The sequence below is a fragment of the Mustela lutreola genome, chromosome 15 (assembly GCF_030435805.1).
Source record: "Mustela lutreola isolate mMusLut2 chromosome 15, mMusLut2.pri, whole genome shotgun sequence".
Classification (NCBI taxonomy): Eukaryota; Metazoa; Chordata; class Mammalia; order Carnivora; family Mustelidae; genus Mustela; species Mustela lutreola.
In genome coordinates, this window is record NC_081304.1 from 26,234,171 (window position 1) to 26,252,575 (window position 18,405).

Genomic DNA, 18,405 nt, shown 5'->3' on the forward strand with positions numbered 1-18,405 from the left:
GATGGGCTGGGGAGAAGCAGCACATGGAAAAGTGAGAAAGACCCACTTCTAGGTCACGTGCCCGTTCGGACTTGGCGCAAAGTGGGAGCGCCCCCTCTCGGGAAGCCGACTGACTCGAGAGCGGAGGAAGTGAGTCAGAGAATCTGGGGGGTGGGGAGGCGAGGAAGGGCGGCGTGCCGGAAGAGCAAGAAAAAGCAGTGCCGGAAGTTAAACTTCGGAATGTTGCTCTCTAGAATGACATCCGACGCCCGAGAGGAAGCGTGGTCGAGTGGTGTTCTGCAAAAACGAGCTCCCCGGCAGCCGATCCGGAAAGAAGCGTTCCGCGCCTGTGGGTGCCAGGAACTACGTGGGGCTGGGGCGTGTTTCCGGTGCCGGCGTCCCTAGAAGGAGTTGCCGCCGGAGCCGCTGGAGGGGTGAGAGGGGTATGGGGTCTTGAGAAGGAGGAGGGATCCTGGGATCGGGGGAGGGAGGAAGGCGATGGGGTCGCATGAATTCGGCCCTGAGACGTGGCCAGAGGGATGGGATGGGAGGTTAAGGCAGGGCAGCGCGGGTGGGCAGGGGCAGACCTGTCAGCGCACGTCCCACGCCACGTGGACTTGCCTTTGTCCGTGGCTGACTTTCCCGTCGGGCCGCGACCACCCGGGTTGTGCCTTATTTGTCTGTGTCGCGTGCAGCGCTGGGCTCGGAGTTGGGGCTCCGCGAGTTCTTCCTGAATGAATGAATGAATGAATGAGTTGTGTGCGCGTGGGTCTCAGTGGGTGTGGAGGACATTTCTAGGGGTCCAAGGTATGGGTAGAGAGCCGATCTGTGGCTCGGTAGCCCGAATCCATGCTGGCCTCGAGCTTGCATTGGCAGTTCCTGCCAGTCCTTGGGTTTTGTCCCTTTTTCTTGGAGGGGCGGGGCGATTACGACTTAAGTAAGACATTTTCCTTGCTCGTGTCGACTGCCAGGCCATGTGACTGGGTACCAGGGAGAGAGACACAGGCACAAACCAGCCCCGTATACAGGCCGCAGGCCAGTGAGGAGACAGCAACACGAACAAATTAAAATATATTAAGGTGCTATAAGAAGAGATTAACTGAAGTAGAGGAAGATAGAGCCGGGAGGTGGTGTAGCTATCCTCATTAGGGATTGTCTTTCAAGGTCAGGGGCCTCCTCCTTTCCCATCTTGTGGAATCACAGCAGGTCATGAGCCCAATCTTCTCTGTAAAAGGTAGGGTCTGGGGGCGCCTGGGGGGCTCAGTGGGTTAAAGCCTCTGCTTTCCGCTCAGGTCATGATCCCAGGGTCCAGGGATCGAGCTCCGCATTGGGCTCTCTGCTCAGCAGGGAGACTGTTTTCCCCCCCACCCCCCTCTGCCTGCCTCTCTGCCTACTTGTGATCTCTGTCAAATACATAAAAAATAAAATCTTAGAAAAAAAAAAAGGCAGGGTCTGGGCCTCTTTCCTGCCTGATGTCCCATCTCAGATATTACCAACGTCTCTAGTTCTCCCATCATTCCCCTTTTATCAGCCTGAATATTCATTATGTCTTATGATGTAGCATAAACTGTATCGGTTTGGGAAATTGGGATTTTTTGGACTTCATTCTGGTGCTCTAGATTTGTTTGGTTGTAAAATTAAGGGGATTATAACGAAATCATCTCTCAAACCTCTTCCATTTCTAATACTATGACTGTGGCAGTGGGTCAAACTGTTTCATTCTGCCTGGCACCCGACTACCGCTTTATCGCTGTAGTTTCCATTCTCTGGATAATTCAGAAGGTGTCTTTTTTTTTTTTTTATGTCTCCTCCCTTAGTTCTGCCACAGTATTGAGTACAAAATAGATGTTTAATAGTAGCTTTTAAGTCAAATGGGATAGAATTAATAGTCCCTGGTTTTTTGTTTTTGCTTTGTTTTTTGTTTGTTTGTTTTTTGCTTAGGGAAATTTTTTTTTTCTCCTTAGGAACATTTTTTACACATGTGCTAGTCCAGAGCTTTTTCAGTGCTGCTTCTTGTGGCGAACACATTCATACTGTGCAATAGCGCACTATTCCTTTTTTTTTCTTTCTTTTTTTTCAGGGTTTTTTTATGTATTTTAGGGAGACAGAGCTGGCACGCCTGAGCAGGGAGGGGCAGAGGAGGAGGGATAAAGAATCTGAAGCAGATCTGTCCTGAGCGCGGAACCCATTGCAGGGCTTGATCCCTGACCCTGAGACATAACCTGAGCTGAAATCAAGAGTTAGACACTGGACCGATGAGCCACCCCCCCAGTCGCCCCTATAGCACACTATTCTTATTGGCAAACACAACTACCATTGTAGGAACGTTGTTTATACCTTTTTCTTTAAAATGTGCCTTCAGAGTAGCACAGTATGCTGAACACACTAGGAACTGGGTTCTTACCAGGGAGACTTGGAGTCGGCACGACAGATTTAAACCAGCTTTATGGGGTAATCTGCTTGAGAAGGATGATGGTGTAGGCAGGATGGTCAGTGCTGTTTCATCCTCCCAGCTGTCTACCCTCAGGACCATGGCCAACTGTGAACGCACCTTCATTGCCATCAAGCCTGATGGGGTCCAGCGCAGCCTCGTGGGAGAAATCATCAAGCGTTTTGAGCAAAAGGGATTCCGCCTCGTTGCTATGAAATTAATTCAGGTAAGTGGGCTTCATTCCTCATATTTCTGTTCTTTTGGAGGTCAGAGGATGATTGTACGTTAGCCTCCCTGTTTTTCCCCTTCCCTGTTTTGTTTTTTTTTTTTTTTTTTTTAAGCTTTCTCCACAGCACATAAGTCCAGAAACCTGGAAACTCCTTGGTGCCCAGTAGGAATCCTACAACAAACCAAGCTACTGGGACTTTGAGAAATAGCCTCCCTTTTCCCTTAGCAATGCAGAGTTCCGCATATTATTGCAGCACTGTGATTTCTTTCTTTTTTTTTTCTTTTTCTTTTTTTAAGATTTTTATTTTTCTATTTAATTTAATTTTTTTTTAAAGAATTTATTTATTTATTTGACAGAGACAGAGAGAGAGCACAAGCAGTGAGGAGCAGCAGAGGGAGAGGGGGAAGCAAGCTTCCTGACGATCAGGGAGCCTGATGCGGGGCTCAATCCCAGGACTCTGGGATCATGACCTGAGCTGAAGGCAGAGGCTTAATCCACTGAGCCACCCAGGTGCCCTTAAGATTTTTATTTTTAAGTAATCGCCACACCCAGTGTGGGGCTCAAACTCAGCCAGGAGATCGGGAGTCACATGGTCCATTGACTGAGCTAGCCACATGCTCCTTTTTTCTTTTTTTTTTTCCCTTCAAATTTTTTTTTTTTAAAGATTTTATTTATTTATTTGACAGACAGATCACAAGTAGGCAGAGAGGCAGGCAGAGTGAGAGGGGGAAACAGACTCCCTGCCTAGCAGAGAGCCTGATGTGGGGCCTGATCCCAGGACCCTGGGATCATGACCTGAGCCGAAGGCAGAGGCTTTAACCCACTGAGCCACCCAGGCGCCCCCCCTTCAAATTTTTATTTAAATTTTAGTTAGTTCACATACAGTTGCGATACTGTTTTCAGGAGAGCACTGTGCTTTCTGACTCAGAGCCCTGGTGGGTGTGTTTGAGCTCCTGGTCTTGAGCTTCCTGAGCAAATTTCAGAGAACTTCTCCCCCGCTCCTGCACCCTCCTTGCTGAGCCAGGTGATCCTCAGCAAGGAGATCTTTCCATCCTTATTTACTGTCCACCTAGTGTCTAATGTCTAGTAGTCACCATCAGGGCATGTTGGGGGGAAAGCTGTGGTTTTGCCCTTGGGAGGCCTGCCAGAAAGCAGCAGAGAGCAGAAACTCTTGCAAGACACCTATCTGCAAGGCAGTAGTTCAAAAAGTGAAAAGGAGGGGACACCTGGGTGACACAGTTGGTTAAGCGTCAGACTCTTGGTTTCAGCTCAGGTGGTGATCTCAGGGTCATGGGATGGAGCCCCGTGATAGACTCTGTACTATCTGTACTATTTAGGGGTGACCCTAAAATATTTTTTAAAAATTAAAAAAATAGGGGTGCCTGGGTGGCTCGGTGGCTTAAAGCCTCTGCCTTTGGCTCAGGGCATGATCCCTGAAATTGAGCCCCAAATCGGGCTCTCTGCTCAGCAGGGATCCTGCTTCTTCCTCTCTTTCTGCCTGCCTCTCTGCCTACTTGTGATCTCTGTCTGTCAAATAAATAAATAAAGTCTTAAAAAAAAAAAATTAAAAAAATAAAAAGGTTGTGGGCTTGAGGAAGAATGGGAGGAGGGACAGCTGCCAGGAGTTTGCCAGGTTGTTTATATCTGACATGGGGGAGGGAGGCGAGGGAAAACTTGATGTCCCCGCTCCAAAAAAACCCTGTAATCTGTTCCGCAGACTAAAGATAACCAGCCCTGGGGCACCTGGGTGGCTTAGTTGGTTAAGCATCTGCCTTTAGCTCAGGTCATGATCCCAGGGTCCTGCCCCACATTGGGCTCCTTGCTCAGCAGGGAGTCTGCTTTTCCCTCTATCCCTCCCCCCTGCTTATTCTTTCTCTCTCTCTCTCTCTAAATAAGTTAAAAAATCTTAAAAAAACAGTAAAGGTAACCAGAACCCCCTCTTCCCCCCAAAACAATTTGAACCAATTAGTAGAATTGAAAGTGTTGAAGGAAGGACAGGTCCAGTGAGCATGTGTCGGGAGACCACCACTACCAGTCTTCCGTTGGGACTGGGGCGTGGCCAAGAGTGAACTGCTGAGGGGGCATGGTCACTTGGCTGTGTCCTTTTACTCTGGCAAGGAACGGCCAACCGGAGGCAGAGTGAGGGGTCACTCTGGCTGTGCTTTCTGGCAGTGGCTGTCCGCAGTTGTGGGTATGAGTGCAGTGCGCAGGGTACAAACTGGAAGAAGGAAGGGTCCTTGTCAGACCCTGATCACACCTGTGTGCCTTGAGAGAGCCTGGCTGAGGGAGTTGGAATCGCCAAGCAGGTGGTTTGCTCTCTGGCTGACTTGTTTTGTCCCCACACACCAGCCTTGCAGAGGGAGAGTTTCTAAGTCCTTCTTCAGCAAACTTCTTTATTGCTGGATGTCATGTACTTTTGAGTGGTTTGTGAAATACTTGTGGGGGTCACATAATTGTCCCACCTGGCCCCTGGCCTTCCTCTCCTGAGTAAACGTGCCACCTCCCTGGGACATGGCTGGGTTCAGTTTGCTTCCTGTCGAATGCCAAGATCCCACCACTCCCGACTTCCCTCTGACATTTGAGTTGAGGCTTGTTCTCAATGAATGGAAATTCATCGTATTGTTAGTTTTACTGTCTACAGTGGCATGGCCGGATCTGATTCTAAAGTTCTGTGGTTTTATTCCCATCAATCAAGGCCAATAGGGGGGAATTGGCACAAAGCTGAAGCACTTTGAGTCTCTCTGGCATCACTTGCCTCTGGTACTGGTGGGAGTGGATTGCATTACAACAGAATCAGCAAAGAGCTCACATTTTATTTTACTGATTTATTTTTAAGATTTTTATTTATTTGACAGAGAGAGACACAGCGAGAGGGAACACTAACAGGGGAAGTGGGAGAGGGAAAAACAGGCTCCCCGCTGAGCCCTGATGCAGGGCTTGATCCCAGGACCCTGGGATCATGACCTGAGCTCAAGGCAGATGCTTAATGACTGAGCTACCCAGGCACCCCAAGTGCTCACAGCAGTGAGTGAGAAATAACTAGATTGTTAGTTCTTAGAAGACTTGGGGGGCCATTTCTCATTCTTTGTCTGCACAACAGGCTTCTGAAGATCTTCTCAAGGAGCACTACATCGACCTGAAGGACCGTCCCTTCTTTGCCGGCTTGGTCAAGTACATGCAGTCAGGGCCCGTGGTTGCCATGGTGAGTATGCATGGGTGAGATACCGATGTGAACGACTCCACTGGGAGCCGAGTGTGAGGCGTGTGATTCCTGCCTCTGACGTCAGGTCCTCACTGATACAGAGGAGATGGGGGCTGGGAGGATTGGGCAGTTAGGATGTGAGTTAGGTCTCTGACCCACCAAAGGCACGATGCATTTGTTTGCTAAACTGAGGACCCACAGCGACTCAGAGCAGGGAGCAATCAGGAGAGGTCGGCCTGATTCTACACTTCAGGAGGGCAACGAAATTGTCTCTTGCTTCCTGCAGTAATTTTCCTCCAAGTATGTATTGGTTATCATTGTGCCAGGCTCTCTTCCAGACGCCAGGAATACAGCCATGAATGAGGCAAATAAGTACTTATTTTCATAGCTTTGCTCACTTACACATCTTGAAGGCACATAATGAAGAAAAAAATATACATGCTAATGATTAGTGATATGCACAGAAATGAAACAGGGTGATGGGACAGCAGTAGCCACTTTAGATTGGGTGGTTAAGGAGCATGCTTTTTGAGCTGAAATCGGAGTGAGAAGAAAGAGCCAGACTTATACAAAATCACGCTGAAGAACAGTCTCAACAAGAAAACAGCATGTGCAAAGGGCCTGAACTTTCTGAAGTACAGAAAGAAGGCTGGAGCAGTTGGAGCCTGGTAGGTGAAAGAGAGGGTCAGATAACAAGAGTTCAGAGGCCTGGGCCTGGGCCAGATCAGGTAGGGCTGTGCTGGCCATGCACTTCCTGAGCTCCCGGACGGACGCTAGGGGATGTCTAACGAGGCATTTCTAAAAGGCTGCTCTGGCTGCTCTGTTGGGAATGGATTGTAGAAAAGCAGGAGTGGGAGCAGGGAGACTAGTATCCCAGTGCTGGAACAAGTAGCTGCTCCATAATTATTCCTTCAGTGTTAAAGGGGCTTTTTTTGAATTGATAGATTCCAGATTTTCTGCTGAGGTGGGTTTTCTTCCTTGACCATATATTCTTTTATCCTTGCAGGTCTGGGAGGGCCTGAATGTGGTGAAGACGGGCCGAGTGATGCTTGGGGAGACCAACCCTGCAGACTCCAAGCCTGGGACCATCCGTGGGGATTTCTGCATCCAAGTTGGCAGGTGGGAGTGGGTGCTTTTGCCTTTTTCCAAAATCTGAATTAGATGACAAGCATTTGGGTTCCTCAGGCTCTTGGCTGGCTCAGTTTTTAGAGGTAGAGCATGTGACTATAGATCTTGGGTTGTAAGTTCGAGCCCAGCCCTACTTTGGGTATAGAGATTACTTAAAAAAAAAAAAAAAAGAAAAAGAAAAGAGGGGAACCTGGGTGGCTCAGTGGGTTAAAGCCTCTGCCTTCAGCTTGGGTCATGATCCCAGGGTCCTGGGATCGAGCCCCGAATCGGGCTCTCTGCTCAGCGGGGAGCCTGCTTCCCTCTCTCTTCTGCCTGCCTCTCTGCCTGCTTGTGATCTCTGTCTGTCAAATTTAAAAAAAAAAGAAAAGAAAAAAAGATCTTTAAAAAAAAATTGGGTTCCTGAGGCTGGGATGGACATGATACCATAAGCAGATCAATTTAAAATCAGTTCTTTTGTTTCTTTCTCTCTGAATTTGGTGTTTGGTTTGGTGAGTTCTCTGCCCTCAACCGTCAGCATCCATGTGGTTGTGCCTGGCTTCGGAGGGTATAGAACCGGTTACAGCACCGAATGCTGGCCGGAGTCCCCTCTTTGCTCACGTTGGTGTTGCTCTGAGGACTGGAACACAGGGAGGGCATTCTTCACCCCCACCTGAACCATGGCTGTAGGCTTTTTCTTTTACTGTGGACTCAGGTGCAGGGGGCTCTGGCTTTTTCTGCGGCAGGGGGCTGTCAGCTTTCTGGCACTGGGAGCCGGGGGGCTTCCAGGCTGTTGAATCCTTTGGGTCTCGGTAACGGGGCCTTCTCTCTCCCCCATCCAGGAACATTATCCACGGCAGCGACTCTGTGGAGAGTGCGGAGAAGGAGATTGGCTTGTGGTTCCAGCCTGAAGAGCTAGTGGATTACAAGAGCTGTGCTCAGAGCTGGATCTACGAGTGACCGGAGAGCAGACCTCCATGCTTTGTTCATTCCGTTCCCTCTCCCTCCCCTGAGCAGGGGGCCAGGCTCTCACAAATTCACGTAATTTGGAGACCTTCCTTCTAACCTGGAGGGCATCTCCTGGAGCTGGGTGTGCTCACTGTACAGTATTATGTGCTGCTGTCTAATTAAAATATTTCATCCCAACATCGGATTCATCGAGTTGGTTACTTTGTAATGCCCTATTGCTTTGTATTCTTTTTTCTTTCCCATTTATGCTGGGTAACCCGACAGGACAGAGTGTAAATACTATGTAAATTATTTTTGTTGTCCTGAGATCTCTTTCTCTCTCTCTTTTTCTCTTTGCCCATCCTTCCTTTTACTCCTGTATCCCATCCGCTCTTGGTACCGAGCCAGTCCATAGTCATCTAGGAAGATCTGCTAGTTGCCAAGATTGTACTGGGGGCAGAGGATTCCCTGGAAATAAGAGATATCCTTCCTGCTCTTGAGAAGCTCTCGGCCTCAGCAGATGGGGGAGTGTGAGAAGTTGTAACTACTCCCAAAGCAGAAAAGCTGGATAGTGGGGCCTGGCCCTGGAAAAATGTCAGAAAAAGCAGGTGAAATCTTGTGAGTAGCTTTGATTTGTTAGGGCGCTGATTTGGTTGCTTTAATAGAGGCAAGATGGAAATTTCCTTCTCTTTATTTAAAAATCTAAACTAGAAATCTAACGTACAGCCCTGGGTCTGTTGCTCACAATGCTGTGTTGTGTACTTGAAATTTGCAAAGAGGATAGATCTTAAATGTGCTCACACACACACACAAATGAACATGGTAACGATGTGAATTGTTAACGTTCCATAGCTTAATTGTGATCATTGCACAGTATATGTAAATTAAAACAGGTTACCTTAAATACAGAACATGTTTTGTCAGTTATACCTCAGTAAAACTGCAAGAAGTCCAAGTGACTAAGTAGGGGTGGGGATGGCAGTGAGGTTCTGATCCTTGAGGTTGTCCCGAGGCTGATTCTGTTTTTTTTTTTTTTTTTTTTTAAGATTATTTATTTATTTATTTGACAGAGAGAGATCACAAGTAGGCAGAGAGGCAGGCAGAGAGAGAGGAGGAAGCAGGCTCCCTGCTGAGCAGCGAGCCCCATGCGGGACTCGATCCCAGGACCCTGAGATCATGACCTGAGCCGAAGGCAGCCGCTTAACCCACTGAGCCACCCAGGTGCCCCCAGAGGCTGATTCTAACCATGCCTTGTCCCCTATGCGTGCCTAATGGCAGGTTGGTAAGGAAAGTGGATTGTTCCTTTCTTTGAAGGGCGTCACCGTGAATCTACCACCTTCATTCCCCCTCCCATCTCATTGGCCAGAACTTCACGTGCGAGTCTCCTGCTGCAAGAGAATGTGGAAAATGTTTTTATCTGGGCACCTGGTGGCTAGAGAATACTTCAGAGCTCCCCTATGAGAAGGGGGAAGCTAAGAATACATCTTGGGGACAATTACTTTTGCTACAAACTTCAAGGTTTCTTTCCTGCTATTTTCCCTGTTCACCTGGCTTTGGTAGAGGCAGGGGAGCTGAGAGGAACTGGGTTGGGGGCTGCTGTGTTTCTCCACCTTCACTGGGGTGCACCTGACCAAATCGTAAGATTACTTGAAGGGTGCAGTGAGAGTTGACAGATGTACACGCTTCCTGACGGTGCGTGGGAGAAGAATGAGGCACAAACAAGGCAGCTGTAAGAGAGGGGGAGCCGGGACGACAGCGGGAAGGGCTGTCACCCGGAACAACTCCGTCCCCCGTTTATCAGATACAAGATGACCAACAAAGGAGAAGGTGGTTATAATTAGCCATAGGTCTTGTAGGTAAACAAGAAGGAATGTGAGTCATATGTTGATCACAAGTCTTACAGGTCAACGAGAAGAGGAGAGGTGTGTCTGGTCCAGCAGCATGGAATTTATTGAGCAAGCGCAGAGGCTTTCTCTGAGGCAGGGGAGGCTACAATAAAGGGACGCAGGCAGGGAAGCAGGTGGTGGTCTGCCCTGAGAGAGACGGGCATCCCCGGCTGCTCGGCTTCAGGGACGGCTTCAGGGACGTGTATCATCCTCTCCACCAGAGGCCCGCTGCTAGTACATATTTTTCTCAAGGTCATCTTTAAGCATGCTTGCGTGACCAGTACAATTCCTCATTAGTTGTATTTTAAGCAGTATATTATTCTGAGGTTCTAAGGGACAGTTACATTGTGAAAGGATTTCCTCTAAGGGGTGGCGGGGAGGACAGTGGTGTGGGTGGTGTGGGGGGCTACTTTCCTTTCAGGCAGCTGAGAACTAGATGCATTTCTGTTTCCCTGTTGGGGGAAAGTACTCACACCTTTGGGGAATGACTGTGTGTGCAGTGAGGCGGCGGGGTCACACCTTGCCCATTTAAGGGCTGTCTTTTCAGGAAGGGCAGGGAATGTGAAAGGCAGAAGGCTGCCATGGACCATTCTGCCGGAGCTAGAGTGACTGGACCAACGGGGCAAACAGCTCTCCAGAGAAATCTCCAGTGAAATTCCCAGACCCTGTCCCACAGTTGACATTGGATAACTCTGAAAAGGAAGCCCAAATCAGGGTTCTACCTTGAAGCCAAAGGGAACATTGGCTGTCTCTTCTCCAGAAGGAGAATTGCGTTTTAATGCTTTGCACCTAGCAGTGTGGGAAGGCAAAAAGGTGTCACAGAGGGCTGGATTGGTCCCTTGCAGCCGAGGCCAGGTTTGCAAGTTGGCTGGGGGTGGAGGTGGTGGGGCAAACAGACCAGTTTCCACACTCGGCACTAACAAAACCCAAAGGTAGACCAGTTGAGGCAGAACAAGAAGAGAATTTATTTCTGGGAGGCTGACACTGGAAAGACTAGACCAACATCTCTCTCAGACTGTCTCCAAAGTGCTGAAAATACTTCCACGTTTCCATATGGAAACGGACAAAGGTCAGTGTGTACCTGTACCTGAAGGTCAAGTCCCTCAGTGTCTTGGGGTTGGTCCTGCAGAGTTCTCCCTGCTGCTTGCGGGGGTAGTATCGGTTCCCATCAGGGAATCCTTTGCCTGCAGGGGCTTCTCCCAGAGTTAAGTGATAAACTAGGAAGAATTTAGTCACCTGGAGGGTTTGAGGTCAAAATGGAGGTAGCTGAAGTCTCTCTACCTGGAGGGTACTGGTTATCAGGGTGGTCACTGCCAGCAGTCGGGAGAGGCCCGCGGGGCCCACCGTCAGCTCACGGTCCCGAGCAGGGACAGGCACGAGGCCTGGGACCATCTCAGGGACAAGCATGGCTGGACTGCTGTCCGCGCCGGCGGTAAGGAGGGACTCGCTGCCTCCGCACCGAAGCCGAGCACGGCCCGGGGCTGGGGAGCTGTGCGGACGCGCCAGGTCTGATTGCTGGGAGACCATCTAGAACCGTGTCAGGATGTGTCTCGGGCTGGGGCAGCTCACCGCACAGGGAGTATAAGTGTGTGCGCGCGGGCCTGCGCGCGTGTGGCGGGAGCGACTGCGGAGTCCGGGCTGAGTTCCCGCCGCCGGGCAGCGCCCCCTCTCGACACTACCCCTGCAGGACACCCCACCCCCAACCGGGAGAGGAAGCCACTTCCTGCTCCCGAGCCCCCTCTCCTCCTCGCCTGCCTGGGGCGTGGACAGCGGTCTCGGGCCGCGTCGGCCTCGCGGGTTGGGCGGCGGGGCGTCCGGGGTGTGGCCGTCGCGCGTCCCTCCTCCCGATCAGCTCCCGGCCCCGCTGCTCGCTCCACGTCTCGTCTCCCGCCCCGCCGCGCAGCCTGCTAACCGGTAAGGCGCTGGGGGCGCTTTTCCTCGCCGCCCCCCCGGGGACCCCTCCCCCGCCCCCAGCGGACGCGCTCGCCTCTACCCCCTCGGCCTCCCCCGGGCCCTGCGCCGGGTCCCCTTCCGCGGGGCGGCGGCCGGCGGGCTCGTGTTCCCGAGGAGCGGACGGAGGGGCCGGAGCGCCCGCGGGGTTGGGGGCGGGGGGAAAGGCGCGGGCCGGGGGAGGGCGTCCGGGGTCCTGTGTCCCCGAGGCCGCGGGCCCTGAGCCGACCTGTCGCCCGCAGGCCATGGCCCACCAGGAGCGCACGTTCATCGCCATCAAGCCGGACGGCGTGCAGCGCGGCCTGGTGGGCGAGATCATCAAGCGCTTCGAGCAGAAGGGGTTCCGCCTCGTGGCCATGAAGTTCCTGCAGGTAACGCGCCCCCCCCCCCCATACCCCGCTCCTCCGCCGGCTTCCCACCGCCGCCTCCCGCACCCGGAGGACCTCCCCTCCTCCCCCTCGCGGCCCCCGCAGCGATCGCGGCGCTGGGGCCAGCGGGCACAGGCGCCCTCGCAAGGTTAAGCGGAGGTGACATGACGGCCGGGGGAGCAGGGCCCGCGGGGAGCAGAGGAAACTGTCTCCCGGCCCGGCCACGCGGGCCACACGGGCCACACGGGCCACACGTGCCCACGGTGCGGGCAGACGGAGCTCCCTCCGGTTTAGGGCAGAGCCCGCTACTTCCACACTTTACATGTGGGCCACAAATCTGGACCTTTGAGAGGTATTGAAATCTTAACCAAGCCCATCAGGGATGAGGAAAACATTCTCAGCGTGTGAAATGTTGCAAAAGGAGCTAGAAATGGGCCAGAAGAGTTGACATGATCTCTCTCAGACGCATCTTCCTCAAAGTCAGCCAAAGCTTAACACTCCACATCCAGATTCTCAAACCACGTGCTTCTTAGGATGATAATATCCCCCCTAACAGCATGGACATTTTGAGGCTGTCTTCATGATCACACCAGTGTTTCGGCTACAGAAGTATCAGTGTCGAGGTTTGGGTGGGATTTCGATATACACCTTATGAATGTGAACTAACATATGGTACAGGACTTGGCGAACCTGTCTTGGGGATGGGGGCTTCTTTGGATGGGACAGTTGTACTTCAGCCTTTCTAGCGTACTTCCTAACGGCGACCCCCTGTTGCATGCCAGGCCTCTCAGGAGCTCCTGAAGCAGCACTACATTGACCTGAAGGACCGTCCCTTCTTCCCAGGGCTGGTGAAGTACATGAACTCCGGGCCGGTTGTGGCCATGGCAAGTGCTTGTGGGGGCCTGGACTGGGGGGCTGGGAACAAGGGCTGGTACAGAGCCGGTCATCTTCCCCAGCCACTCCAAATTCCTTGTTTTACAAATGGAGCCTGCTGGAGTTACTCAGTGAACAGAACAGCTGGGAGAAGCAGAATCAGACCTTAGAAAAAGTTCTCTAGTCTACGGCCATACCACCCTGAACGCGCCCGATCTCGTCTGATCTCGGAAGCTAAGCAGGGTCGGGCCTGGTTAGTACTTGGATGGGAGAAAAAGTTCTCTATGGCCCCGTGGTAGAAATGGAGCAGTCTCTTTCCTCCTCTGGCATTCATGTCCAGCTGGGAATGAAGAGGAGTAGAAAGTTCAGGAGGGAGGCACTGAAGTCGGGCCTCGATTCTCAGAGGACGGCTCTTGGTTCTTCCTGTTCTCCCTGGACTGCACCTAGGCTTCCGTGGGAATCCTCACCATGTCCTGTACTAATGTCCCCTGACTCTCTCAGCCCGATCACTGGCCTCTACCCCTTCATCACTGTTTGTTCTCCTGCTGGTGGCTGCCTGAAGTTCTTCCGTCCTGTTCATCTTCCTCTCGGGTGGGAAGTCCCCAGGTTGGGTAGCGGGGTTCTCTGTATGGGAGTAGTATACTGGGCATGGAGCCCGGAGCATCACTACAGGCCTCTGCTGTCTAGTGCTGGGGGGGAGCTGCTTAATGGGTCATGGATGGGTCTGCCGGAAGCGAGCCCTGAGGGGGGGGTGTGAAGGTTTGTACCGACGGGTCCCAAGTGACAGATCTGATGCCGTTCCTCTTTCCGACTGTTCCCAGGTCTGGGAGGGACTGAATGTGGTGAAGACGGGGCGGATGATGCTTGGGGAGACCAACCCAGCGGATTCTAAGCCAGGCACCATTCGTGGGGACTTCTGCATTCAAGTTGGGAGGTAAGCCCTAGGGGCGCGGATGACTTTTTCTCAAAGACACTTCAATGGGGGTATGAAGCATGATTGGTGTATCCCAGATTTAGGAACATTGGGACTTCTAAAATTAGTTGGTGGCGATCACTGGTGGAAGTTTCTTCCATAGTTACTTCCCTAGGCTACCTAAAATTTTACCTAAGGCCTTGCACAAGGGATCTGCGTGCGGTAGGTCCCGTGGGACACAGCAGAAGGCGAGGAGAGTGGGAAGGGCCTCAGCCCTGCTCCTAGTGGTGCAGTGGCCGTGGGTGGGCCACTTAACTTTTTGGTTTCCTCACTGTATAAAATTTGTGCAAACATGGGGCACCTGGGTGGCTCAGTGGGTTAAGCCTTTGCCTTCGGCTCAGGTTATGATCTTAAGGTCTTGGGATCGAGCCCCGCATTGGGCTCTCTGCTCAGTGGGGAGCCTTCTTCCCCCTTTCTCTGCCTGCTGGTCTGCCTACTTGTGATCTCTGTCAAATAAATAAATAAATAAAATCTTTAAAAAAAATTTGTACAAACACTTGGTACAGAATTTTAAGATCCAAATGGAATAAAGGGATTTCAGGGAGCGTGAATGTTTGGGCTGGGCTTTGCAAATGAGTGTTGCAAGAAAACGCAGCAAAAATGGCCCTTGATTCTGTCTAGTTTGGTTATTGGTCTGGTTATCCCTGTGTTTCAAAATTCAAGAAGGAATGTTTTGTGGCAGAGCAGTCTTGGGGTACAAGCCCTGTTTTGGAAATTTGGGAGTATAATAAAGTTGAGCCAGGGCATACTTTTGATCGAATACATATATAATTTTATCTATTTTTTTTTTAAAGATTTTAATTTATCAGAGAGAGAGTGAGAGCAAGCGAGCACAGGCAGACAGAATGGCAGGCAGAGGCAGAGGGAGAAGCAGGCTCCCCACCAAGCAAGGAGCCTGATGCGGGACTCGATCCCAGGACCCTGGGATCATGACCCGAGCCGAAGGCAGCTGCTTAACCAACTGAGCCACCCAGGCGTCCCTATAATTTTATCTATTTACTTATTTTAAGAGATAGCATGTGTACAGGGGTTTGGGGAGCGAGTGGGGGAGGGGCAGAGGGAGAGAGAGAATCCCAAGCTGACTCTGCTGACTGCCCAACTCCCGTCACGGGGCTCGATCTCAACGACCCTGAGATCATGACCCAAGCCGAAATCAAGAGTCAGATGCTCAACTGACTGAGCCACCCAACCCTCCCCAACCTAATATTGCTTTTAAGAGGAAATACTTTGGCGATAATTCAAATAGCAATTTGGCCAAAAAGGTCTGTAGTGACCATCCTTTGCCTTAGCCATAAACAGATTTTGGCACTTTAAAATGTGGTAACCTCGGGGCGCCTGGGTGGCTCAGTGGGTTAAAGCCTCTGTCTTCGGCTCAGGTCATGATCCCAGGAGCCTGGGATCGAGTCCCGCATCGGGCTCTCTGCTCAGCGGGAAGCCTGCTTCCTCCTCTCTCTCTCTCTCTGCCTGCGTCTCTGCCTGCTTGTGATCTCTGTCTGTCAAATAAATAAAATCTTAATAAAAAATAAAAATAAAATGTGGTAACCTGGGGTGCCTGGGTGGCTCAGTCAATGAAACGTCTTGACTTTTTTTTTTTATTTGACAGACAGAGATCACAAGTAGGCAGAGAGGCAGGCAGAGAGAGAGGAAGGGAAGCAGGCTCCTTGCTGAAAAGAGAGCCGGATGCGGGGCTTGATCCCAGGACCTTGGGATCATGACCTGAGCCGAAGGCAGAGGCTTTAACCCACTGAGCCAGCCAGGCGCCCCAAAACATCTTGACTCTTGACCTTAGCTCAGGTCTTGATCCCAGGGTTGTGATTTCAAGTCCATGTTGGGCTCCATGCTGGGTGTGGAGCCTACTTTAAAAAAAAATAAAAATGTGGTAACTAGTAATTGTTTTTCTTAGGAACATCATTCATGGCAGTGATTCAGTGAAAAGTGCGGAGAAAGAAATCAGCCTCTGGTTCAAGCCTGAAGAGTTGGTGGATTACAAGTCTTGTGCTTTTGACTGGATCTATGAATAAAAGGCGGACAAAGCCTCAGTCCCCTTTGGCCCCACTTGATGTGTCCCTGGACACAGCTCTTCATTCCAGTGACTTGGAAATAATAGAATCAATCTTTCTTTTCTAAAACCTACTTACCAATAAAGCCTTTGGAAACGGGTGCAACTTCCTCTGCTTACTTGATATTACCCTAGAAGAGATGACTTGGTTCCTTGGCTTTCATAGCATTATCCAGAACGATAATGCTTGCTGCTTGCTGTGGAAGAATGATCTGACCCTTCTCAGCAAAGTGCTAGACTCTGGGAGGTAGAGTAGAGAGGCTGAAGAGGACAGGCGTGGCACTGACCGTGTGTCCAAACTAAAAAGGAAATAATGAAAATATCCCGGCCACCTTAGAGGATGTAGAAATGCGTATTTTTGTACAGTGAATTTGTTGAATCCCAGGTGAACACAGAGTAGTCAAGTTGTCCAGATTTACATCTTTGTTGACTGATCACTGGGCAAGTTATGAGGAAGTAGAAGGCTAATGACATCTGTAACATGAGAATCACTGCTGCACTGCAGGTTTAAGAGAAAGAACAAATGTAGTGCCTGGCCCCAGGTAAGGTGTGCCTTGCACTCCTGCCCTACTTCTTACTCTTCCCTGAGGTGAGATACTTATACCTGTTTTCTGGGCTACATGCACTGAGTGGCTACAAGGTTCTTACTGCCTGCTTTTAAGGTTAGTTTCCCTGGATGGCACAGTTGTATGGTAACACCAAATAGTACCCCTTAGGATAAATGATTACTATCAGGTTTATCAGACTGGAGTCTGGTTTAAAAATTTGAGTTTTATAGGCTACCTGGCTCAATTGGTTTTAAGTGTCTGACTCTTGATTTCAGCTTAGGGCACGGTCTCAGGGTTGTGAGATCGAGCCCCGGGTTGGACTCTGGACTGGGCATGGAGCTTGCTTGAGATTCTCTCTCCCTTTGCCTCTGCCCTTTTATTTTATTTTTTTAAAAGATTTTATTTATTTATTTGACAAAGATCACAAGTAGGCAGAGAGGCAGGCAGAGAGAGAGGGAAGCAGGCTCCCCACTGAGCAGAGAGCCCGATTCAGGACTCTATCCCAGGACCCTGAGATCATGACCTGAGCCGAAGGCAGCAGCTTAACCCACTGAGCCATCCAGGTGCCCTGCCTCTGCCCTTTTAAAAAAAAAATGGAGATGATAGAAATATGTGGGTTTATGAATAGCTGTTTTCTGCTAGGTATCTGGAGAAAGCTTCATATGCTAGTGGCACATAAAAGACTCAAAAGACACAATATTACTTTTTTTTATGCATATGGGTTAGACGACAAGACAATGACAAAAATACATTGACAGTTTGGTGCAAAAACTGTCAGGATTATAGCTTTAAGTCAACAGTTCACAAGTTTTAACATTTTCTAAATTATTTTTCAACTTCACATTTAATATATTTGTACATGCTACATGCTTTTACCACATTAAGTAGTTTGATTATTAAAGTTATGGATAGAGCAGGCTCACGGATCTGCATTTTATTTTATTTTTTATTTTTATTTTTATTTAGGACTTTGTCAGAAAGATAGAGTTCAGACAGGTAGAGAGGCAGGCAGAGGCAGAGGGAGAAGCAGGCTCCCTGCAGAGCAAGGAGCCCGATGTGGGACTCGATCCCAGGATGCTGGGATCATGACCTGAGTGGAAGGCAGACGCTTAACCGACTGAGCCACCCAGGCATCCCCGGATCTGCATTTTAAAAATTATTTTAGAAAAAAAAAATTATTTTAGAGAAAGAGAGAATGAGTGGGGGAGGAGGGGCTTCAGAGAGAAGCTGACTCTCTTCAGCTTGAAAGTCTGAAGTCAGACTCTCAAGCTGACTTCCTGCTAAGCTGGTCTTGGGGCTTGATCCCAGGACCCCCAAGATCACGACCTGAGCTACAACCAAGAGTTGGACACTCAACTGACTGAGCCACCCAGGTGCCCCATCGGATCTGCATTTTTTTTTTTTTTCTTTTTAAAGATTTTATTTATTTACTTGACACACAGCACAAGTAGAGGGAGCAACAGACAGAGGCCGAGGGAGAGGAAGGCTTCCTGCAGAGCAGGGAGCCAGACGTGAGACTCAATCCCAGGACCCTGGGATCATGACCTGTGAGCCCAAGGCAAACGCTCAACTGACTGAACCACCCAGGTACCTCTGCATTTTTTAAAAAAAGACTTTGAGAAAGAGAGAGAGGGGGGGAGGGAGGAGCAGGGAGGAGGGGCAGAGGGAAAGAGAGAAGCAGATTCCCCGCTAAGCATATGCAGGGTCCCATCGCGGGACCTGAGCTGAAGGCAGACACTTAACTGACTGTGCCACCCAGGTGTCCCTGGATCTGTATTAAATTAATTATTTAATATTTTACCTATTTGTGAGAGAGAGCACACAAGCAGGCAGAGCAGCAGGCAAAGGAAGCAGC

The 18,405-nt window shown here is 50.3% G+C and overlaps 2 protein-coding genes across 3 annotated transcripts; both read left to right on the forward strand.

Moving 5' to 3' along the window:
- The first annotated feature begins 271 nt into the window (after positions 1-271).
- On the forward strand, positions 272-8,098 carry NME1 (NME/NM23 nucleoside diphosphate kinase 1). Of its 2 annotated transcripts, none has more exons than XM_059150547.1 (5): positions 272-413; positions 2,493-2,636; positions 5,740-5,841; positions 6,848-6,960; positions 7,788-8,098. In XM_059150547.1, the coding sequence occupies exons 2-5, from the start codon at positions 2,511-2,513 to the stop codon at positions 7,903-7,905; spliced, it is 459 nt and encodes a 152-aa protein (XP_059006530.1). In that variant the 5' UTR covers positions 272-413; positions 2,493-2,510; the 3' UTR covers positions 7,906-8,098. The 2 variants fall into 2 exon arrangements, with proteins under 2 accessions (XP_059006530.1, XP_059006529.1); XM_059150546.1 differs by having other exon boundaries at positions 275-413; positions 2,507-2,636.
- A 3,439-nt stretch (positions 8,099-11,537) lies between these two features.
- Positions 11,538-16,103, forward strand: NME2 (NME/NM23 nucleoside diphosphate kinase 2). The gene is made up of 5 exons (XM_059150545.1): positions 11,538-11,693; positions 11,972-12,100; positions 12,880-12,981; positions 13,792-13,904; positions 15,847-16,103. The coding sequence occupies exons 2-5, from the start codon at positions 11,975-11,977 to the stop codon at positions 15,962-15,964; spliced, it is 459 nt and encodes a 152-aa protein (XP_059006528.1). The 5' UTR covers positions 11,538-11,693; positions 11,972-11,974; the 3' UTR covers positions 15,965-16,103.
- Positions 16,104-18,405: the final 2,302 nt, after the last annotated feature.